The 24,654-nt window shown below is 41.4% G+C and overlaps 1 protein-coding gene across 8 annotated transcripts in view; it reads left to right on the top strand.

Annotated features, from left to right (window-relative positions):
• SPSB4 (splA/ryanodine receptor domain and SOCS box containing 4) overlaps window positions 1-24,654 on the top strand; it is a 327,295-nt gene that overhangs the window by 234,420 nt on the left and 68,221 nt on the right. Inside the window, exon 3 of one of the 8 annotated variants that reach the window (XM_073359978.1) lies at window positions 14,466-14,494. The exons of the other annotated variants lie outside the window; for them this stretch is intronic. Within the exon in view, the coding sequence (XP_073216079.1) occupies window positions 14,466-14,473 (8 nt within the window). The 3' untranslated portion in view covers window positions 14,474-14,494. Of the gene's footprint in view, window positions 1-14,465; window positions 14,495-24,654 lie in introns of those variants that run through there. 8 annotated transcript variants of the gene reach the window in all.

Below are 24,654 nucleotides of genomic sequence, written 5' to 3' on the forward strand. Positions count from 1 at the left end.
GGGGTCTGGTGTTGGTTGTTCGGCTGGTTCCGGTTCTGGGACTGGTTCCGTCTGGGTCTCTGGGACTGGATCCACTACTGCTGTTGCAGACATTGGCCTGGGGTCCAGGTCCATCACCTCTGACTGGGTCCTGATAGAAGTTTCCGGAACAGAGCTAGGCCTCACGGCTTGTTTAGCCTGGTTGCGGGTGACCATTCCCACCCTCTTGGCCTGCTTCACATGATTGGCCAAGTCTTCCCCCAACAGCATGGGGATGGGATAATCATCATAGACTGCAAAAGTCCACATTCCTGACCAGCCCTTGTACTGGACAGGCAACTTGGCTGTAGGCAAATTGAAAGAGTTGGACTTGAAGGGTTGAATCGTCACTTGGATCTCTGGGTTGATTAAATTGGGGTCCACTAAGGAAGCATGGATAGCTGACACTTGTGCTCCGGTGTCCCTCCACGCGGTGACCTTCTTCCCGCCCACACTCACAGTTTCCCTCCGCTCCAAGGGTATCTGGGAGGTATCTGGGCCTGTGGACCTCTGGTGTGATTCCGGTGCAATGAACTGTAATCTGTTGGGGTTCTTGGGGCAGTTGGCCGTTACATGCCCCAGCTCGTTACACTTAAAACATCGTCCAGCTGACGGGTCACTGGGACGAGGAGGGTTGCTGGAGAATGGGGTGGTGGGACGATAAGGGGTCTGGAGGGTTCTTTGGGAGGTAGGTGGGGCTTTGGGCGGCCCCCGGTAATAGGGTGTGGTCTGGGGTGGTCCCTTCTGGTCTCCGCTCCAACTGCGACCAGTTTTCTTCTTCTCTGCCACCTCCACCCATCTGGCTCCAATCTCTCCTGCCTCGATTACAGTTTTGGGTTTCCCATCTAGGATGTATCTTTCTATTTCCTCAGGAACACCCTCTAAGAATTGTTCCATTTGCATTAGGAAGGGCAGATTTACTGGAGATTCAACACTTGCTCCTGATATCCAGGCATCCCAATGTTTCACAATGTGGTAGGCATGTCGGGTAAATGACATGTCTGGTTTCCACCTTAGGGCTCGGAACCTCCGACGAGACTGCTCGGGTGTTATCCCCATTCTGACTCTCGCCTTGGATTTAAACAGTTCATACTTGTTCATGTGTTCTTTAGGCATTTCAGCTGCCACCTCAGCTAAGGGTCCACTGAGCTGCGGCCTCAGCTCTACCATGTATTGGTCAGTAGAGATGTTGTACCCAAGGCAGGCCCTTTCGAAGTTTTCTAAGAAGGCCTCAGTATCATCACCTGCCTTGTAGGTGGGGAACTTTCTGGGATGGGAAGTGGTACCTGGAGAAGGATTGCTAGGGTTTGTTGGTATATTCTGCTGGGCCTTTATCCTCTCCACCTCCTCCACATGCTTCCTTGCCTCCATTTCCCTCTTGTGGGCAGCCTCCTGTACCTCCTCCTTCAGCCGCATGAGTTCTATCTGTCTTTCATGTTCCCTTTGTTTTTCCTCAGCCTGAAATTTGGCTAATTCCAGCTGTAGTCGAGCTGAGGATTTGGCCATTCTAACCTCTCTGTTTTTAACTAACTTTACACCCGAGGTTTAGAAATAAACAAACAAAACTTGGCTGTAAACTTTTGCTGTGCTGGAATAGAGTACCTATTCTCTGATTGTGATTGTCAGCCTACAGAAAAAGACAATTCCCTTGTCTCTGCTCTGGGCCCAAATTAAAGCAAAAAACCTCCAACTACTTGGAAAACTGCTTACCCAGCCCAAAGAAAAAAAAAAATTTCTTTTCAAACCTGTGCTCCTTGTAAAACAAAAACAAAAAAATCAAAATCCTAAAAAAAAACCCTGCCACTTTTGTCTCCAGGCAAATGGGTAGAGCACACACCCCCTATTTACTTTTAGGAAGAAAAGAAAAAAAAAAAACCTCTGGGTTGGAAGACTGTGAATTTCCCTGCAGGAGTTAAGTACCCTGCCTCCAGGCAAGAAAACCTGCAATTCACAAGATAATCCCCTTTTGTCTCTGCTTGGCCACAAAGCAGAGAGAAACCAAGCTGCTTTCAGTTTCAAAGCTGCCTTCTGGACTTCCTAAAAATTCCTTTTTAAAATCTGTATTTCTAGTTCAAAAAATCTCAACTGGATCTCAAAATGATTTCAGGTTAATCCCACCACTGTGCCACCATGTCACGGTTCCTCCCCCACTCTGAACTCTAGGGTACAGATGTGGGGACCTGCATGAAAAACCTCCTAAGCTTATCTTTACCAGCTTAGGTCAAAACTTCCCCAAGGTAACAAATATTACCCCCGTTATCCTTGGAATGGCCGCTACCACCACCAAACTAATACTGGTTACTGGGGAAGAGCTGTTTGGACGCGTCCTTCCCCCCAAAATACTTCACAAAACCTTGCACCCCACTTCCTGGACAAGGTTTGGTAAAAAGCCTCACCAATTTGCATAGGTGACCACAGACCCAGACCCTTGGATCTTAAGAACAATGAACAATCCTCCCAACACTTGCACCCCCCCTTTCCTGGGAAGTGTTGGATAAAAAGCCTCACCAATTTGCATAGGTGACCACAAACCCAAACCCTTGGATCTGAGAACAATGAAAAAGCATTCAGTGTTTTACAAGAAGACTTTTAATAAAAAATAGAAGTAAATAGAAATAAAGAAATCCCCCCTGTAAAATCAGGATGGTATATATCTTACAGGGTAATTAGATTAAAAAAACATAGAGAACCCCTCTAGGCAAAACCTTAAGTTACAAAAAAGATACACAGACAGAAATAGTTATTCTATTCAGCACAATTCTTTTCTCAGCCATTTAAAGAAATCATAATCTAACACATACCTAGCTAGATTACTTACTAAAAGTTCTAAGGCTCCATTCCTGTTCTGTCCCTGGCCAAGACGACTACAGACAGACACACAAACCCTTTGTTTCTCTCCCTCCTCCCAGCTTTTGAAAGTATCTTGTCTCCTCATTGGTCATTTTGGTCAGGTGCCAGCGAGGTTACCTTTAGCTTCTTAACCCTTTACAGGTGAGAGGAGCTTTCCCCTGGCCAGGAGGGATTTCAAAGGGGTTTACCCTTCCCTTTATATTTATGACAGTAGCCAAAAATATTCCATGTCTACTTTCCTCTATGCAAAACGTTCACTTAATTTATACTGCTCCAGCCCCTCCACCCTGTTAATATACATCTTTAAAATGGCTTATAAAAATCCATAAGAAATGTTACCTTTCACTCAAATCACTTTTTTCACCCTCTCCTTGAAGTAAAAAGAAAGAGAGCGACTTACTGCAAAGGACTGTGGTTTGCTGATATAAGACAAATCTACTTGAATCTCTTTGGGCTCAAATTATAACTAGCTACCTGATCCAGAGACCTCTTGGTGACAACTGGCAGAGGGCAAAGGGGGCACATAAGGGTTATGGGATTTCCAGGGTCTGGTATCTACATAATAGTTCACCGAAGGGTAGCATGTAAGATCTCTGCAGAAAGCCTGTGCGTCACTGGTCAATGCAATGATTGCAAAATGTACGTATGAATAATATGTAAGCAGCTGTGTGTACATACTGAAAATTATGTTCTTAAAGCCTGTGAGTTGGAGCTGGTCACCAGAATATGATAAATAAGGCCATGTCTACACTAGTGTCCTTACAGTGGCATAGCTGTACTGATGCAGCTGCACCGCTGTAAGATTGTTCGTGTAGCCGCTCTGTGCTAAAAGGAAGGAGCTGTCCTGTCAACATAATAAAATCGCTTGCAGGAGTGGCAGCAGCAGCAATGTCGGTAGAAGAAGCTCTCCCACCAACATAGTGCTGTGCATTCGGCCACTTATACCAGCGAAAGTTATGTCGGGGGGTGGGAAAGGGGGTGTTTTTTCACACTCCTGAGCGACATAAGTTTTGCTGACATAAGAGGCCATGTCTATACTATCAAAGTTACCTTCAGGCGAGAGATGCTTCTCTATCTGTCTGGTTATATATAATATGGGATTTCTGAGAGTGCCCAGTGGATAAGGGGCTGGATGCTCTAGGGGGAAACTGAGTTCTTGGGGGTTGGAATGTGCCTATTGCTAATATGCAGAGGGACAGGGGAGCCTGCGTAGGCTGGAAGAGGAATGTTTGTGTTGCACGTGGCTGGTGGAGTCGGGGAGCTAATCCCCAGCAGACATGGACAAGGTTTCCTGATTCTAATGTAGCAGGTGTCCAAACCGTGGGTACCTTGAGGAAACATCACAACTTTCCTGTCCAAGATCTTTAATGAGTAACATAAAGAAAAACCCTCCTCTCAGGATTGTATAGAATGCATCCTAATTGTTGAGCTCAGTAAACTCAGAAGTGGACCCACCCATCCCAATTAGGCTTAAAAAGAGTTGGCCAGTTATTCATGCTGTTTTTTTGAATCTTTAATTTGTAAGGTGGCTCTTTTATTGGGGTGAGTAAGGGAAGATATTTTTCCTTTACCCAAGTTTACATGGAGTTGAGTGAGATACAGGAAGGTCAAATGGCCCTGCATGAATGAATTAGAAAATGACTTGACCTAGATTTTTAAAAGGGGAGGCACTACTGGGCCCTAGTGGTGCATGGGTCTCCCCTGTACAGTTCTGAGTCCAGGGGATGCATGGACAGGAGTGGCCCTGGCTGGGCCCCATTTTACACGCCCTTCCTTCCAGGGCAGCTGTCCCTGCTTTAGCTGTTTCTGCAGCTGCTCCTACTGGTTGGAGTCTGGTTCCTTTTCTGCAATTTTTCCTCAAGGTTCTGCGTGAAAGGGGAGAGTGGAGGGGAGCACCAGGTGGGTCTTAGTACTATTTAAGTAAACTGCCATGGTGTTAATCAGTTTTTAACTGGAGGTTTGCTTTTCCATTTTTCACACATGCTGGCAGCTGGTAGTCGACGCATGTTTACTAAATTTGCTGTGTCTCAAGCATATGTTGCTTAGAGAGCCACTTCATGAGAGAGCTCACAGTAGTTACTGTAGCGCTATTGGAATCGAAGTGGGTCTCCTTTCATTTATTCCATATGACCGATCTTTTTCCGATTAGGATTTCAAAAAGTGAACTGCTAATAGTCCTGGGTCCCAGTGACTGCTGGACAACTTACAGTGACCCTGCAGTTATTCTAATAGAAATACTGGTCGTTAATTCTCTTAATTTAACATGTATTTTGAATATAATTTCTTTATAAAATTCCCTTTTGATTAAGATAATGAAAACAAATCTTCAGAAAAGTAACTTCTGTATTAAATCTGTCATTTCTAGGCATTTCACTGGCAAAAAGAGAGCCTATGGAATAAACACATACTAACGATACAAACTAACTCTACATCTTAATCTGTAAAATGCTGATTTTTCTCCATTTCAGCCCTTGAGGACTGAAAGACAATTATACACATAGCTAAAATATTTGCACCTTAGTTTTCTATTATGCAAATACTTTCAATAACATTATGGGTAATTTAAGTGTATTTCAAATGTTGGAATAAGGTTCTTTTATCAGCATGATCATAAGAGGACACTTTCTTGAGTATGACTGTCATTCAAATGGCCTGCGTGTTTTTACATAATGTGCATGTGCACTGTTCAGAGCTGTACTCTGAGAGTACAAATTGGTACTCTAAATGATTCAAAGCACAGTAAGAGTCATATCTTCAGAGGATCTGGGTACCTGCAGCTCTGATCCATGTCTTATATTGGGGATCGGCAACCTTTGGCACGTGGCCTGCCAGGATAAGCCCTATGGCAGGCCAGGCCGGGCCGGTTTGTTTACCTGCCGCGTCCCCAGGTTCGGCTAATCGCAGCTCCCACTGGCCGCAGTACGCCACTCTAGGCCAATGGGGGCTGCGGGAAGCAGTGCAGGCCGAGGGATGTGCTGGCCGCCACTTCCCGCAGCTCCCATTGGCCTGGAGCTGCAAACTGCGGCCAGTGGGAGCCGCGAGTGGCCAAACCTGCAGGCGCGGCAGGTAAACAAACCAGCTCAGCCTGCCAGGGGGCTTACCCTGGCGGGCCGCGTGCCAAAGATTGCCGATCCCTGTCTTTTATATTGTCCTTTTTTTAAAAAAAAAGGACCTTTTTCATTAAAGCTGAATCTAGTGAAAATCAAACGTGTAAATCCATTAACCATGCTTTATTCTCTGGATTAAAATGTGAGAGGTTTACCAAAATACTTTATTCTAAACTACAGGAACTACAGTTAGGACAGGAGCATTCCCAGGCAGAGAGCTGCCATTGCTGCGACCTCACAGCCTGGCCCTACCCCTCAACACCAATGGGGACTGCGGCTGGGACAAAGGACAGCTGGCTTGGATTCAGTGGCAGGCTTGAGCGTACCTTCAGACCTTGATTTTTTTAATCTTACCCATCTGCCACTCACCAATGGCTCTCATCACTCCCTCTTCCTGCTTCATAGCATCTGTTGTCCTCCCCCTTTCCTTCTACTTGTTGACTCCATTTCCCCATCCTGGTTCCCCTGACCCCTTTACAGTTCCTATCACCTCTGCTCCTCTTCCCCCTCCTCCCACCAGCAAAAGTTTTGGATCATCATTCTTCATTCTTCCCCTTCCTCATCTCTTCAGCTCATCTCCCCTGGTGCAAGGTCCTCCTGCTACCTCCAGCCCTGGCTCACCCATACACCTACTTCCTCACTCCTGCTCATGGGTTGCAGGCATCTCTGGAAATCCTATGATCAGGCTTGACTTCCTCCACTACAAATTCATTCTCTCCTCCTTCATTTCTGCCATCTTCCTAGCTGAACAACTCTACTTCATTTTAATTGAATCCCACACCCAAAATCACACCCACCCGTTCACCATCTCTGACTAACTCCTGAAAACCTCCTTTGTCCACTTCTGCCTCCTCACAGGATCTCGCTGATTTCTTCCAAGTTAAAATTGACAAAATACAACATGACCTTCCCTCTCCTCTCGGCTCACCTTTCTCCCCCCTTTTCCTCTTACAACTCTTTTCTTCTTCTTCCCTGTCAGATGCAGAAGCTTCTCATCTGCTCTCCTATAACTCCTCTATTTGCCCACCCTAGCCCTGTCATATCCTATGTCCTGATCTTTCTCACGCTCACTTTCAACTCCTTCCTTATTCTTTTCCATCACCTCCCACTCTCGTCTGGCTCTTACCTCTCACAATACAAACATGCTTTAAGGTTTCCCATCTTTAAAAATCCCACCCTTGATCCCACTCGTGCCTCCAACTACCCCCTATCTCCCTTTCATTTCTAAACTCACTGAACGCGCTGTTTACAGTCACTGTCAGTTCCTCTCCAGTTCCTTTCTGGATGCTCTCTAATCCAGCTTCCATCCATTGCATGCCACTGAAACTACTACTCCCAAAGTCTCTAATGACTTTTTCCTAGCTAAAGTTCAGAGTCCATATACCATCCCCATTCTCCTTGACCCGTTAGCTGCTTTCAGCACAGTCAGACATGCTCTTCTTCCTGAAATCGTATCATCCCTTGGCTTCCGTGACACTCTCTTCTCCTTGTTCTCCCACCTCTAGTTACTGCTTCAGTCTGTCCTTTGGAGGATCCTCCTCTTCCTCAACTCCACTCAGCTTTATGTGAGGGTTCCACAGGGTTCTCACCTTGGTTCCCTTCTCTTCTCCCCCTTATCCCTTGGGTAATCTCATCCACCAACACACATTCATCTATCATCTGTATTCTGGCAACTAGAGCTCAGAGTGGTGCAAAACTGTCTCAAAGTATTGATTCCCTCATTATCCAACAGAATAATCTAGAGATGTTGGACAGCGTATCTTCCATACCTGTAGCAACAAGTTGGGAGAAACCAGTAAGATATCGTTCCTCAATTGCAGGGGTGGCCAACCTGAGCCTGAGAAGGAGCCAGAATTTACCAATGTACATTGCCAAAGAGCCACAGTAATACGTCAACAGCGCCCCCATCAGCTCCCCCTCAGCACCTCCCACCCACCTGCAGCCCCACTGATCAGCGCCTACCCCTCTATCCCCGCACCTCCCGATCAGCTATTTTGTGGCATGCAGGAGGCTTTGGGGGGAAGAGGGGAGGGAGGGCATGGCAGGCTCAGGGGAGGGGACAGGAACAGGTGGAGTGGGGGCAGGGCCTGTGGCAGAGCCAGGGGTTGAGCAGTGAGCACACCCTGGCACATTGGAAAGTTGGCACCTGTGGTTCCAGCCCCGGATTCGGTGCCTATACAAGGAGCCGCAAATTAACTTCTGAAGAGCCGCGTGTGGCTCCAGAGCCACAGGTTGGCCATCTCTGCTCTATTGTCTTGGACAGCAAAGATTCTTTCATCTCTATGCATTTTCCACATTAAAAATTGGTTCAAAATTACTCAAAAAAAAAAAGGTGTAAGTGGACAGCCTCATTATTTTTTATGTACTATGAAAGAGATTCTGGTCTCTGTTTCGAAGAGGGGCCACTAGAAACAAACATCATGTAAGCAGTTCAAATACTGCCATCAAACCCAGAATGTAATTTCCATTAACTTTATGCAAGAGAAAAACTTATTTTAAAAAAATACAACCATTGTAGCCTCACTTAAATCCTGTTAGATATAAAAATATCTTTCCTATTTTAAAAATGCATCAGAGTTAAAAATACTTTACATTCACTAGCAATCATTTAAGGGATAGTCTCACCAGCTGACACAGACACACAGTTCCATTAATGCCTTTTTGGCTTTTTTCAGCATCCTCTTCCCCTCTTCTTCTCCCCCCTCCCCCCTGGTTCAAAAAATCTGAAGTGGGGCTGTTGAAAAAGGAGGTTCCCTTAAATTTCTAATTTTAAAATGGGATCATCATCCTCCATCATGGCAGGTTTTAAAGGTACATGGCCTCATTGCAAACTGAGTGCCACTGGGATCAATCCCTGGCAAGATGCTTAAGGAGGTCTGGTTGTATATTCAGTTTGTCCATCATTGGCAGTCTTGTGACTACCAAAGCTCTTGACAACCATTTGATTGCCAGCTTTTAAAATGGGATAAAATCTCTCAATTTTCTAGACTCCAAGCTGTCAGAGGAGATGGTCACTTCCAACATTCTTACGTCTACAGCTCCACTGTACCATGTTGTTGGCTTAATGAACTATTAAACTGAGATCTACATCACTTTTCTCTTTCACGGGAGGAGAGACTATTGCTGAAATAAGTCACCTTTGTCTATTGTACTAATTTTGAATCTTTGCCTGCACCGTTTTGAACAGGGAGGATTACAGATAGGCATGGTCTTGTTTGATTGTTAAAAATGTTCCCCCAGACTAGCTCTCTGGAAAGGAGGGTGGGATTTGGGCCAAGAAACATCACCACATGGGAATGGGATCAATTGCTGTGAAAGTATTTGAATGTGGGCCACTAGTGGGCCAAGCCTACAGCTTGCATTTTTTGGTTCCAAATGTCTGATGATGGATCATATTAAAATGTAGCCACCCAGACAGAGGAAGAAACAAACTGTCATCACCTGTTTTTTTTCCACAAAACATGATCAAGGAGAGTCTAAATGTCTGTTTCAACAAAGCGTTAATACCTCTACTGCTCTAACCTGTGAGTCAATCTTATGATTTAACTGAAACCTATTTTATTTATTAATATACTGTAAATAAGACCAGATGCATCTCAATGAATCAGAATAATTTACATCTGATGCAATAAATAAAAGTTCAGTTTTCCTGAATGGAGAAATAATACCAAAAATCCCCTTGGCGTATCTGTATAAATCATACACACCAACTCATTTTGAAATATCCATTGCTAAATTATCAATGTGACTTCTATTCCACAAAGACCTTGATGGGAAGTGTGAACATACAGATATAAATATTAAGTGCATTATATCCATATGGGCCGTTGGTAGCGTTCCAGTTTAAAAGATCTGTTCCAGGTGGAAACCCATCAAAGTTTGAGAGAGGCTTCTGTACAGGAGACAGTTTGGATCTGAATATTAATGTCTCCACACAGGAAGAGTCGAATTAGCACTATGCACAACTATTTTCTTCTATCGTTGACAATTACTTGAACTGACAAATGTCCTTTCCTATCATTCTTGTTGCATTCTATGTTTAGTCACCCTTAATAATTAGGATAAGCTGTAGACACTAAACCTATTATAACTTACCTCTTTATTACCTATTATCTCTCCTTGGGGCACCATTGCCTTTGCTGAGTTGCTTTCCTCTGAAAGAGATTATTGCTTTATAGTAGAGCTTTAAGCTACTATACACATTTTATGGTTGGTATTTGAAATAAGTTTTGAAACTAAATATTTTTAATAGCAAATGATCCATTTTTAAGACAGTGATGTTAGTGGCAGTTAAATGTTTTTTTCTTTCAAGAAGTGTGTTTAGTATTATGAGAGGGTTTTTTTTCCTAAAGGTATATAAAGTCATGTTTTCTGAGATTTTATACCAAAAAGGCAGATGGTAAATCCATTTCCAGATGCTAATTTGACTATAATATCATCATCCTCTGTGAAGCAGACGAACACTAAGTATTTGTCTTGAATACCACAGATTGTCATTAACGGTAATCTCTCTCCTCATGCAAAAGTGTTCTGCGGAGAATACTGAATGATGTTTTAAGCAGTGATAGACTAATATCTCCAACCAAGAAGGAGGAGGAATGTGGATAACTCAATTTGTTTTAGCATGTCTACACTGAATGTTTTAAAATACTGAGTTTTCTATGAAAGAGGAGACAAAATGCAGTGCTGTTCTGACCCAAGAGAAGTGGACTGTAAAACATTATTAGCATTGTTTTTCTTTTCCTTAATGTATAGTCACATTTCCTGTGTTGCTGCAGGCTTAAAAAATTGACTCTGTCCTCCTTCTTGCTGGTTACTTTGCAGGAGCTTATTCAGCATTAAGAAAAGAAAAGGTTTTAGGACAAATCTAGATATTATATTTGAATAATTCTGGGTAAGCACATTAAGTCAATCATAAAAAAATATGTATGTAAAATGCTATAGTGCAAATTCTGCTAAAAAGATGAGAGCATATCCAATTGGCATTTTGACACAGCCCCCTAAATAAAATGTGAGACACAAAAGTGGAATTCCTCTTAGCCAGCCAGTTTCTTTAATGCCCATTATTTATTGTTAAAAATAAAAGGGTGCAGTCAAAAAGCATATTCTTCACCATGCAGGTAAACAAAATGTTAAAAAAAAATCTCTTTGCTAGTCAGAAAATCAGAAAATAACTTCTATGAGTTGTTTGCAGCCAGCACAGAGGGTAGGAGATCTCTCTTCTATTTCTATGTCAAAGTAGGCAGGGTGCTGTCACTCAAGGCTTTGGGGGAGAGGGGAGCCCTTCAACTATCTGTTAGATAGGTTGGTATATCTTTTAATAAGTCATATAGCATTTTCCATTTTCAAAGTTCCGTACAACTATAAACAAATGCAGTAACTCTTCATGGAAGTCCTGATTTCAGTCAGACGTACTTTTGATGAAAAAAGAATACTGTGGACTACATAGAAATAGATTTGCAAGTTTTGTAAGATTTGCAAGTGTTTGTTTTTATTTAATATTGATCTATCTAATACAAAGTATGCGCTGTACTTGCCGCATTAGTCAGAGGAATAATTAATAACAGAATATCAAGTAGTGGACAACCACCATAACCGTTCAATAATATTGCAGTCGATTCTGTTATTCTTTATTCATTTGCCTCCATATAGGGGTTGTCTTAAAATTACTTGCTAAACTTAATGTGCTCCAATAGCTTCCAAAGAAGCTAAATCAGTTGATTGGTTAAACACATAATTGTGTGCCTGTTGCAAACAATAGTCTCTAATGGCATTACTACTACTCATCTGTTAGATAATTGCAACAGGGATTTCTTAATGCTCCCTGGGCTGCTTCTCCTATCAGTTTCCTGTTGTTTTCTGCTTTTCGGGGAAAACTAACAACAGTAAATGACTTCCGGTTTCAATTAGGTGGACAAAAATGCATGCCTTGAAGTGCCTAAGGAGGCGGTGCCATTATGTGTGCGCTTTCTTTGTTGTAGTTTCTTACATGTCTTTTATCAGTGTATGTGTCTAAGTATTTGTCAGGCCAGTTGTCATGTTTTCAGTGCCTAAAAGTGCTATATGGAAATATTGCATGAATTCATTTGCAGCTGAGTGCCAACGGTCTGCATAGAAGCATTGAGTCCCTTTTGGATTTGTCTTTGAGAAACACATCACTGTTGAGATTTGTCCTGAAGAACACCTGAATGTAAAGTAATGGCTGAAGGGGTGGTCTCCAGTAAAAGGTATCAGTAACAGTACTGAATAATCCTTTATTTCTCTAGAGGAACCACATAGAGGACACCATTTTAATTTGCTGTGGTGTATCATTTTAAACACTTATTCCCAGTAGCAGTCACTTTTTCAGTACTACTTTGCATCCATGAAGTCAAAGGGGAAAAAAACTGCCATTGGAGTGGTGACTTTACAGCATTTTAACAGTGATTTGCTGGGCTCATACTCTGAACACATTCTTGTTAGTCCCATTGAAGTCTCAGGACTACTTGCACTGTACTTCTCAATTTATGTGAAGCCACAGTTGGGAAAACAAGTCCCAGCTATCACTGTATACAATGGGTCTCCATTACACAGTAAACTGTGCTTTAGATTTGAATTTTCATTGGATTGGACTGTGGAGGTGGTAGGCAGATCTGAATTATGATTAGATCTTCGGTTCAAGATTTAGATACCAGCTGCTTAGGAACCTAAGATGCCAAGAGGCACCTAGTTGAATTTACCTGTGTATAGGTAGGTAAGTTTACCTGATTTCCTTTAAGTGTCTAAATCACCTAGAGCTCTTCTCGCGTGAACACGAATTGTGTACGTTTGACAGCTTGTTTCAGAACAGTAGTTAGTCCAATAAAAGATCTTTATCACACACACACACACACACACACTGGAGAAGTACAACAAAAGGGAAATGTTTATTTACAGAGGAATGAAAGGAGAAAAACAAGAAGGGGAAATATATGGGGAGTTGTAAAACAGGGCTGCATTCAACTCAAGTCTCCACAGGCCTAGTGGTACCACAGTCTGAAAGGGAGTTCAGGAGTTCTGGGCCAAGTTCCAATCCAGTGGTGAGTCTTGGGTGCTCCTGGTAGACTTCGGTGCCGGTAAATTTTCCCCAGCAAACCCCTCTGGTGCCCTCTTTTGGGCTCTCTGCAAAGCCACATAGAACGACGACCCTCCCCACTTAACCAGCAAGCAGCCTCCTTCCTTATTCCCAATGCAGAGGCACAGGCCCCAGTACTCACAGCCCCATGCAGCTCTGGGCAGCAGTGATACTGGGTCCAGCTCCAGCCTGTCGTCCTTGGGCGATTCCTCCCTGGCACAGTGCTCCTCCTGGCTCCTGTCCTGGGCTGTCCCCGATCAGCCGCCCTGTCCTTCCCAGGCTTCAGGCAGGTTCTTGGCTGCTTCACTCTGTGAGGGCCTGCTTGCTTTGCTGGAGCTCCAGACATACGCTCTGTTGCTCTCTCCCCTCTCTCTCTGCTCTCCCTGTCACCAATAGTACTTCGTCCTTCTGAAACAATCAACACTTCCCCCCCTCAGGAAAAATATTTAAAGGGGCCATGCTCTCTCTAAACCCCAAAGGAGTTACATTAGTATTCTAGAAAACCACTTCACAGAAGATTACAGCCTACAAGAAACAGAGTGCAGGTAGCAGTAGCCAAAAAAAAAAGGGAAATGTTGAATGTCGCTTTACTGTACATTAAAATAAATACAGCACTTGGTTCAGCAATATGTATATTTAAAAATGAAAGTGCCACGATTGCCTTAGGGTAACAAAAGTGAATTGGGTGCCTGTTACATATGTTAGTCTTTGATAGAATGAGTGGCATGACTCGTACGTACTGAAATGTCAAGTATTCCAGAGAGCTATACACTGAAGATGGCTGCTGATGAAAATGCACCAGAGGTGATGGGACTCATTTTGTATGGTCATGTATTTATAAGATTTATTTTAATTCTACTTTACATCCATAATTAAGATTAAAATAAGAACATTAAATGCTAATAAGAATTGTATAGCATGTCATAAATTGGATGTCTTCTCCTACATAAAATACATGTTTAAAGTTTATCTTCAGAAAACGAATAAGTTTTGAATTATCCATATTTTATAAAATATGAATCATCAGCTTTAAAATGAAAACCATTTTTATCTGGTTATTTCCACATGTATATCAAATCTGTTTTAAAATCGGAAATATTTGTAGGTGTGCCTGCAAACTGAAGCTTTCAATAACTGTAGGCAGATGGCAGAATTACGCCTGGTAAACTGTAATGGGGAATTGATTCTTCTGCTTTCATTGAATTGAATGTGGACATCTGTTCATATTTAGTTCTAATCTCTCAAACTAAAATAGGATGAACATCTTGTTCTTAGGTGCTCTCATAGCCACTGATTGATCATGCATGCAGGATCATTAATCACTGTTGTGTCTCATCTATAAAACTACCTTTGCTTCTGAGCAGCAACAGCAGTTACTCTGTTTCTCTCTTCCATAGGAAAATGAATGAAGACCAAGTTGTGAAGAAGAAAAAAAATCACTTAAAATACTGTACTTTGCAGTGCCTGATCTGATAATGCCTCTTGCATTCTTTGCACTGACTGCTGCTATCTCAGGGTATGTCTACACTAAAGAAAAATCCATGGCAGAGCCTCAAAGCCTGGGTCAGTTGACTCGGGCTCATGGGGCTGGGCTGCAGGGCTAAAAAATTGCAGTGTTGACATTCTCACTTCTTTGCTGGAGCCCAGGCTCTGATATCTGGTGATGGGGGAGGGTGTCAATAACCACTGCCTCCGCTTGCTTTTGTGGTTTGACAGCTTCCTCACCCAGGGGTTCCAAAGGTCTGAGGATGATACTAAAGCACAATCTCTCTCCCTCCCAGTTTGCAGATATCAATTGGATGAGATTACAGATAGGAGCTCCAGGATGGCACGCTGACTGGTGAACCTACTGGTGATGGGGAGTGTTGGCCCCTGGAAGAGTAGTGCATTACATAGGCCTAAGGCTTCCATTGACCAAGGCTAAGTCCCTCAGACTGTTTGCCAGTCTGATTTGTGGGTTTCTGAAAGATTTGAACAGAAAAATCATTAACATTTTATTGCTGCAGTTTCTATGTCACTGGCACCAGATAATAAATTATTTTTAAAAATTTAAGTTTGACTTTTTCTTCAATGACTAGGAAAATTAAAGTAATCTCCAAGAAAAGATTTAAAATGTCAGCCATTTTAAAAATAGTCCTTTATCGCTAGCTATTGGAATATGATGATAAATCAGCCTCAAAATACTGAGTTGAATAACTAGGACTAATGGAACTTTAATTGGGCTACTACTTCACTTTGTGTAATGCAGCTTATGACTCACTGTGTCAACAGTGGAGCAAGTTCTCTTAACTTTTGCTTGAAAGTTGTGCAGCTGAATTTCGGATCCAACTGTCACTACAGATTCTTAAGTGGTATAAATCAATGCACTTCCATTGAAGTTAGTGGAGCTAAGCTAATTTGTATTAGCTGGGGATATGATCAGCTCTTTCTCGGCTCTAAAGAAAATATTTAAGGATATGTTAATTCTGGTATCTCTCTTGCCTCTCCTGGTTTTCAGTTGGTTTGGTTAATGTTCATAAAAGAAAATCTTATTTTCAGCAGAGGCTGTAACAGCATTATAAGACCCTTTTTAGATCCAAATATATGCACTTCAAAAGCAGGGACATTTTACCTAAACTTTATTTAACTTATCTTTTTACTTCACAAACACCCTCTTTTTCTGCAGCCACTTTGTGACGTGTATTGTGGCTTCTCCTGTGTATCGTGTTTCTCCTTTTAAGCTCTGTGTCCTTGATTAAGGTTAGCCACACATTCATAAAACACTCCAACCATGAGATGGTTTGAAAAGAGGTTGCTTACTATCACAGCGTGAGCAAGTCCTCTGTTCATCTTTCCCTCTTCATATCTGTTGAAATATTTTACGTTCATTTTTCTGCTGTTAATATTCCAAGACCAGACACATTAGATACCGCAAAGTGAAATTTCAAATGTGAAAATTAAAAATTTTGCAATGTCCCATATATTCCAATCTTCACAATCCTTTCTGTTTGCGTTTCCCTAGTTTAGTGAGAATAAAAGGTGGAACTTTTTAATGTTATAGTACAACAATGTTGTGAGCACATAATGGCTTTGGAATATTTAATACTCCTTCATGACAGATCTGAAGGTGAGATTGTTTGCATTAAGATAGTGCAAACATAAAATTCAAGAAAAGAAATTTGTATAGTATTGTTTTGCTTTTACATTTCAAAGGAAGAATACTTAAGAAACTGATATCTTGGCCACCATATAAGGTAGTCTTTAGAAAGAAAAAGTGTCAGTTTCCAGTAGTACCGAATAATTAGGCTAATGGTCAGTGCAAAAAGATATTCCTACTTTGTGTGTGTGTCTGTGCGTGTGTGAGAGAGAGAGTAATATAACCACCAAAATTATTATCTTGGTGGCAGTTGCAGCAAATCAGCCAAGGACGATTGAATAGACATGACATTTGAAAACACTTCTTATCTTGTAATCCGTTTGGAGTACGTAAGCATGTCAGTATTACAATGTGAAGAAACTTGCTGCAACTGCTGTCTGTTACCTTTCTTTTTGGAGTAAATCAAGAACTCCAAGCTGAAGTGCTGTTTTAAGTCACCTTTCACAGGCACTAACTTTGTTTAAAATTAGAATAAATAAAAAATATTTAAAGTAAGCAAATAATATCTCTGCCAGCGTAGCATCCAACTGAATAAAGATAATCAATGAGTTAGTAATATCCTATGATATTTAATGCTTATTGACTATGTATTGTTTACAGGGAGAGAGAGCTCAGATTTAGCTAATGGTGCTGTGTTGAGAACACTAAGTAAGCTTCAGGATAGAGAGTAGCATGTGCACAAGTTAATTTGTGCCTTATATTTAAGGCTCTTGGGTTTAAAGTGCCTAAATGGCATAATGATGTGTAGTAGTTTAGTACTTACCATGTGATGGATTGTGGGCACAAACACCAAAGGAAGCTGAACTAAGAGTTAAATTCAGTCTTCACATATTAGCAGGAACATGAAACATGATTTTTATATGGGGGGGGGGGGGAAGTCAGTTGAGCTTTATACTAGTGTTAAACTTATTTTGGAATAGAGAGAGAGTTTAGAGAAAACACCTTTTTGTTCATTATAAAACCATGTAGTAGACAAAAGCATTCTCATCTAATAATTGATATTTAGAAGATACTGCTTTTTTTATTTCTACAACCCTCCTTCCACTCACCCTCTCCCTCCCGCTCTTCTACCCGAAAAAACCTTTTGGATTACTGTTTATGTATTCCACTCTACTGACGTTATTACATACAAACTTTTTTGTGGGAATTATTATTTTCACCCTTGTTTAATCTAGCCAGCTAGAATTACCATCAAATTAACTGGCCAGGTATTCCTAAAACATTCAACAGGGAAAACTGTTTGGCACCTTTTAAACTATAAAAGGCTTGTGTTGGGATGTGACGAAACTAAACAAAATGTACCTTGATTTTATGATTCTTATGCCTCTGTCTTCAGCTATGGAAATTCCTTTGTTTTTGGTTGATCAAAGGATGCCTGTGGGACTGCACTATTTCGTGATCTAAACTTATTTCTGGAATGAAACCAAAAACAAAAATCTCGAAATTTCAACTCAAAAGAAAATTCTGGGGAAAAAAAATTAGTCAATTGAAACATTTTGTTTTGATAAATTCTGAATGAAACATTTTGTTTTTAACTTTGAAAAAAAAAACTATACTAATACCATAAAATTTTTGAAGCAGTCATTTGAAAATGAAAAGTCAGTTCCATTCTGAAAGTGTCAAAACAACGTTTTGACATTATTGCAAGGCTGCCCCTTTTTTCCTAAATGGAATTTTATCAAAATTGATGCATGTATGCAAAATGTTTTTGCTTTTGATGAGTTGGCATTTGTGATTGGGAAAACACTCCATTGGCAGATCCTTGAATAGCTCTCATCCTGACCCCACCACTGCTGCTCTCTTTACAGCTGCAGCCTGCAGTTTGTAATTCCTGTCTGCGTACCACTGTGACTGGAAGTAGGCTGCTCTATAAAAATGTAGCTCTGAAAGTCAGGCTGCTTTTCTTTTCAATGTGAGCTGCCTGAGCCAAATGCTACTTCAGTAGCAACAAAAATGTTTCTTGACAGAGTAGGTTAAGAGGTGACTTGATCACTGTCTAGGAGGTTTACCTACACAACACGAGACACACTGATACTAGAGTGCTGTTCAAGTTAGCAGACAAAGGCCCAAAAGATCCAGTAACTGGATGGTGACGTTAGAAATTGAAGATAAGGTTCAAGTTTTTAGCTGTGAGGGTAGTTACCCATTGGGACAGCTTACCAAAAGGATGTAGTATTTCAGTATCACTTGGATTCTTTAATTCAGGGAAGGCTGCCTTCCTAAAAGGTGTATGCTCTGGTTTAGCCACAATTTATTGTGCTAGATGCAGGAGTTGCTAAGTGAAATTCCTCTATGGCCTTTGTTATGCAGGAGGTCAGACTTAGATGATTAAGTCCCTATCTGGCCTTAAAATATGTGAATCAGAAAGTCTATAATAGTTTGTCAATGGGAGTTGTAATGCTGATTTCAACAGGAGCAGTGTTAGGGCAGCAGTGTTAGGGCAGCGCTGAGTGCTTTTGAAAACCCCACTCAAAATTGCTAATGCCTGGTTTCCATAAGGGCAGGTTGCTTGCCGCTAATTGTGTGAAACAAGTTTGTAACTTTGACAAGTGACACACCAACGGGCACAACATTCTGCACTTAAGAAACAGAAATCAGAGCAGGCTGATTGTACTTGAACTCCTGACACAACCAAGCATCTGCTAGTTTTTCCCTCTGACTGGGGTATGGAAGTAAAGGGTTTTCAGTAACATGTAGCACAGTAACTTGAATGCTGAATGATTTTGCATGGTTGACTAGATAATGCACAAAAGAGACAGGCTTTGTGGTCCCAAATCCTCCCCTATCAAGTCTCTGAATAATTCATGAATGGCTGACTGATGGCTGACTGACAGCTGTTTTAATAAGTTGTTTGTCAAGAATATGCCTTCAGCTGTATGACCAGGCAATGACTGTAGGAAGGGCATGGTAGGATTTTTATTTGTCATTAAACATCATACACTTGCAAACATTTCTTTTAGAGGTCAGCTAATGGGATTATGGATAGTGTATGCCATATCCACATCAATAATGCAGTGTGAGCCACTTGAAGAATTGATTTTTTTTTTTTTTTTTTTTCCCCTGTTCAGGGAGAGAAGCATAAAACAGAATGTAAGTCTTTGGCCACAAGAGATTTGTGCTGATGATTCAAGTTTATCTGCGGATTCTAATTGTGGCCTTGTAACAGAAGCAAGAAGGCTAATTAGGCAGTTTGCTTTTATAAGCACTTGGGGTTATTCCCCAAGATATGGCTATGCAATACTAAAAATATCCCTGGAACAAAGTAACCTATACTACAAAGACAAGAGTGTAGCTAGAAATATGTTAAATTGTGACGGTTTAACTGTTAATCTTTCTGATGGGTTGGACTCCCCACACTAACTCTGCAAGAGCTGAATTAGGCCAGATGAGCCCAATTAGCTAATTAGGCTGCAGCCGGCTCACCTGTGCAGGAACAGGGTAGCTGGCTGCAGTGAAGGGGACTGCTGCTGCTGGGAAGGCTGTAGGGAAGTAGACTGCAGTCACTCCCTGAGTAGGAGTTGGAAGCTTGCAAATTAAAGGGTGGGGGAAAGCCTGATATGAAGGAAGAAGCCCAGGGAAACGCAGCAAGAGGGAGGACTGTAGGGTGACTGTGGCTGCTTGTTATAGGGTCCCTGGCACTGTTCCCTCTAAGCTGTGCGCGCGCACACACAGATCCTAAACCCCCCACACATGGCAGAACACCATGCGCACAGAAGAAATTTTTTGCACACACGGCCTGTCAAAAATTAGAGGGAACATTGGTCCCTGGGTTGGAACCTAATGTAGAGGGTGGGCCTAAGTTCCTCTACCAGCCACTGGGGAGTAGCAAGGGCATGAGAGGCACCAGGGAGACAGGAGGTTTGGAAAGACTGTGAATTCCCTGGTAGGGGAGGACTTTACTGACCTGGCCGAAGGGCCAAGCCACAGAGAGGAAGTTGCACATCCATGAGTGAGCAGGGCAGCAGAGCGAGACAACACTGGAGGGAGAGCGCAAACTGGCAGAGCTAATCCCCAGAATGGCCAGAAGGAGACACCACTTGTCGTGAGTAGACCTCATGACAGTCTTTTAAAACATTTGGAAAATTGCTACTTTTCAGTGGGTATTTATTAGTTAGTTTACTAATTTTTGTGTCATCCCATGTCAAATCAATCAACACTTCTCAATGTTCTTGTGCACGGTCACAGAAATTTGGGCACACTTTTATAGTAGGTTTCAGAGTAACAGCCATGTTAGTCAGGGCCTCTTATCTGATCGGTTGCCAAACTTGATAACTTGGTCTACTCTAATAGGAAGTTTAATGAATTCTACTGAACTGCCTTCTCGAAGTGATAAAAATTTAGCCTGATTTCACCCCTTCAGATTCCAAGGAAATAGCAGGATTTAGCAGAAATACTTCAAGGTATTCTATAAAATGGAACCTAGGATTGCTATAGCCATGTAGAAAGCAATATGTACATTTGCCTTTTATAGATAACCAAATAGTGGATTACAAACTAAATTTTTGGTTGGCAAAGCATTCCCTGAAGGCAATGTTTAGACACTTAACTCCGCAAGAAAAAATTTCAAAGCTTGAATTTTTTATGCATGAGATAATGGCATATGTCCACCTGTTTATCTTAGGTGTGAAGCATAATTGAGCTGTTTCTGGAAGTTGAGGTGATATTTGTTATGTCACCCAGAATTCGTGTTCAAACCCTTAAACAAACGCACTTGCAGAGGCATATGCCAGGTTGTAGTTTTTAATCTACAGTAGCATTTGGAATTGGGCTACTAGGGTATCTTTTATCACCAGGATGTTGGAATCTTAATAAAAATAGATACAACTTTCTGTACTACATGTACTACAAAAGATACTATTTCAAGGTTTGTTGTCAGTTGTAGTTTCAATGCAGATTGGCCTGAGTGTGAATATTGTTAAGAGTGGTTGGGTAATGATTTTAGTGAGCATTAGCATCACCTGAAGCTTCCAAAGGAAGCCTGTTTTGTTTTTTTTAACTTAAGTTTTCCCTCCATATGTTGTTATATCTAAAAATGCCCCCCACCCATATTACTTTAAAACTAAGACTCTCCAATCTCCACAAAGGAAAACAGTGTGATTTATATTAAGCCAAGGGTGAGGATGAGATACACTAGCTACATATACACGTAGTAAACACTGAGTCTTTTGATCTCACCAAGTTTGTGCTGGTGTAATTCTTAATGGACTTAGTGCTATTGATGTGAGATCAGATTTACTACTTTGGTCATCTTTTTTTCTAGTTATCACTGAATGTCAGTGAATCTTCCATTTCAATAGACTTTTGCATCTAAAGAGGGAAGAATAGGGTATGTTTGACTGAGGATTTGATCTGATTTTGAAGGGTTGAAAGCTGTCTTGTTCACAAAAAAATTAAAATTATAGTGAAATGGGTAAATAGGTTCATCTCTTGAATATTATATTCTGTGATTTGCTCAGCAATAACTTGGACTAATGGATGAGAAAAGTAATTGTGGGGCTCAAATATATTTTCATCTTAAGCAAAGTTTCTTGCCTCCTGTGGTGGGGGGGATGGTGTTCGGAAGGTAGCTGAGTTGGTTTTACTCAGACTTCAGGTGAATGCTTTACCTACAAGAAAGCAGGCTTCATAGTTTGTTAGGAACTATGTGATCAACACTAGCCTCTGTTGGATCTCCTTTAGGTCATGTATAAACAATACTGTATTCCCCTTTATTTATCTAGTTACACTGTAGACAGTATTGTGCTACAATACACTACAGTTCAGCCTCTTAAAGCAGAAGATGAAAAAAGTGTAAATTTCACAAATTACTCATACATAATTCATGCCATGGATTATAATACTAAGTGAAAGCCAAATTTCAGCAATGCTGTCTAGTTCAGTCAAGCACCTTCTACAAGAAACAAATAATGCCATAATTCCAAATATGTAGAAAGCTAGGTGCTGAAAATGGACCATATCCCTTGAATGCTGAGTCCAGAGACCCCAGGAAAGCAACCCTGTTAAGAAAGTAATTCAGCATGTGCTTATGTCCCATTGAACTCAATGAAACTTAGAGATACCCTTAAAGTTAAATGCCATTTAAGTTTGAGTGGTAGCCATGTTAGTCTGTATCAGCAAAAACTACTAGGAGTCCTTGTGGCACCTTAGAGACTAACACATTTATTTGGTTATAAGCTTTCATGGGCTAAAACCCACTTCATTAGATGCATGGAATGGAAAATACAGAAGCAGATATAAATACACAGCACATGAAAAGATGGGAGTTGCCTTACCAAGGGGGGGGGGGGAAATCAATGCTAATGAGCCAATTCAATTAAGGTGGAAGTGGGTTATTCTCAATAGTTGACAAGAAGGGGTGAAATACCAAGGGAGGAAAAATCACTTTTGTAGTGCTAATGAGGCCAATGTAATCCAGGTGGCCCATTTCAAACAGTTGACAAGAAGGTGTGAGTATCAGCAGTGGAAAATTAGTTTTTGTAGTGACCGATCCACTCCCACTCTTTATTCAGGCCTAATTTGATGGTGTCCCGTTTGCAAATTAATTTGCAAAATAAAGTTCAAAAACAGACTCCAACGACAAACTGCAGAACTCCTAGGTGTTTTTACAGTTTAAGTTAACGCTTAAGACCTTGTCTACATGTGCAACAGCATGTAGGATACATGCAGCGCTACACCGCAGTGAAAGGCAGGCTGCATCCACACGGCAGTGTGGAGCTACATGTGACAGTGAAAGGCTCCGGCAGTGGGGAAATGCTCTGGCACCAAATGGCCTTTCCACTGCCAGAGCCTTTCCCTGCTGCTGGAGTCTTTCACTATGTCAGGGAAAGGCTCTGTCAGGAAGGAGGCTCCAGGACACTACAGTGCTAAAAATCACAGTATAGCTGTGGGGGGCCTGGCTTGGATGTGTAAAGAGCTTACCCTAGGGTTCAGGCATTTAGGGCACTTTACTCCCCTAAACCATCCCTTACTGTTTGCTCTACTTTTTAGACCTGTGCTAGCTGAGTTTCTTGAGGGGTCAGAGTAACAGCCGTGTTAGTCTGTATTCGCAAAAAGAAAAGGAGTACTTGTGGCACCTTAGCGACTAACCAATTTATTTGAGCATAAGCTTTTTTGAGCTCATGAAAGCTTATGCTCAAATAAATTGGTTAGTCTCTAAGGTGCCACAAATACTCCTTTTCTTTTTGAGGGGTCAGATGACCTTTATAAGTGTTTCCATTAAACTTCAGTTTTAAAATTGTTAAATTCTCTGGAATTTACTGTTGGCCTTTCACTCTGATTTACAACAATTAAACTCTGATGCTACTTTAAAAGATGGTGCAGTCAAATCGTGTTAAAAGTTGGACCCAAAATAGTTTTAACATTGCACTGGAATAAAGACTGAACTCTTTTCCTCAGTAGTGTGTTATAGTATACATGAAAAATGACCAATTGTGAAGGATTATATCTAGTATGTCAGACTCACTGTGGCTCCACATTACGCTGTGACTTGAGGGAAAGAGCATGAATCATCCATCAGTTTATTGTAGATAGTGTAGATAGGTGTAAATATATCCTGCCTGGAGATTTGATTCCAGTAATCAGCATATAATAGCTGCTGGATTACGCAGAAAACTTGCGGGGGGAGGGGAGACTGAAAAATCAACAACAAATATTGTGTGTTTCATAGCAAATGAATGCACATTTTCTTAGGTTTGCTTAGGGGATCACAATCTAAATAGAATACATGTGTAAGAATAACTTCTTGTCTGTCACTCCAGGAATGCATTATCTTGCCTCATTTTTTTTTCTTTTTTTAATAGAAGAAACTAAGTACAGGTCAGACACTTCTCTGGATTTATTGGAGTTATATTAATGATACATAGAACGACTTTCTTATTGTGCTTCTGTAGCTGTAGAGATTTAGGTGTAAACATGAGATGAGACCTCTAGTTCTGCCCTTGGAAGTTCAGAGTTATGTGACGAATGTGGAATACATGTTCTGCTTTAGTTTGTGTGGTTTTAGTATTTCTAAGATTAAAGGCATATGAACTAAACTTCCATCATCTTAATGATGAGCTCCATAAGACTGGACACACTGGGGTGTTTGGACAGAACTTCTTGAAGTGAGGGAGAGGAGAATATCTACTGTGCTTTACTGATAGGGAGCTTGATATTTATTTGTCTAGAATGATCTAAGTTTTTCCCTAAGTCAGTTTGGCAGTAATCTTTGGAAGGTTTTGCCTTTCTCTGCAGCATGGAGTAGGGGTTGCTTTGTGGGATCTTCTGGGTATATCTCACTTAATTCCCTGACATCAGTTCACCTCAGTCCCTCTTATTCTGTGCCTGTGGTGCACAGAAGGCTGTGATACATAGGTCTACTTTCAGTTGTTGGGTTAGTGTGTGGGTGCTGGGTAGGGTGACCAGACAGCAAGTGTGAAAAATCAGGACAGGAGGTGAGGGGTAATAGGAGC

Source organism: Lepidochelys kempii, chromosome 9 (assembly GCF_965140265.1).
Source record: "Lepidochelys kempii isolate rLepKem1 chromosome 9, rLepKem1.hap2, whole genome shotgun sequence".
In the NCBI taxonomy this organism is placed as follows: Eukaryota; Metazoa; Chordata; order Testudines; family Cheloniidae; genus Lepidochelys; species Lepidochelys kempii.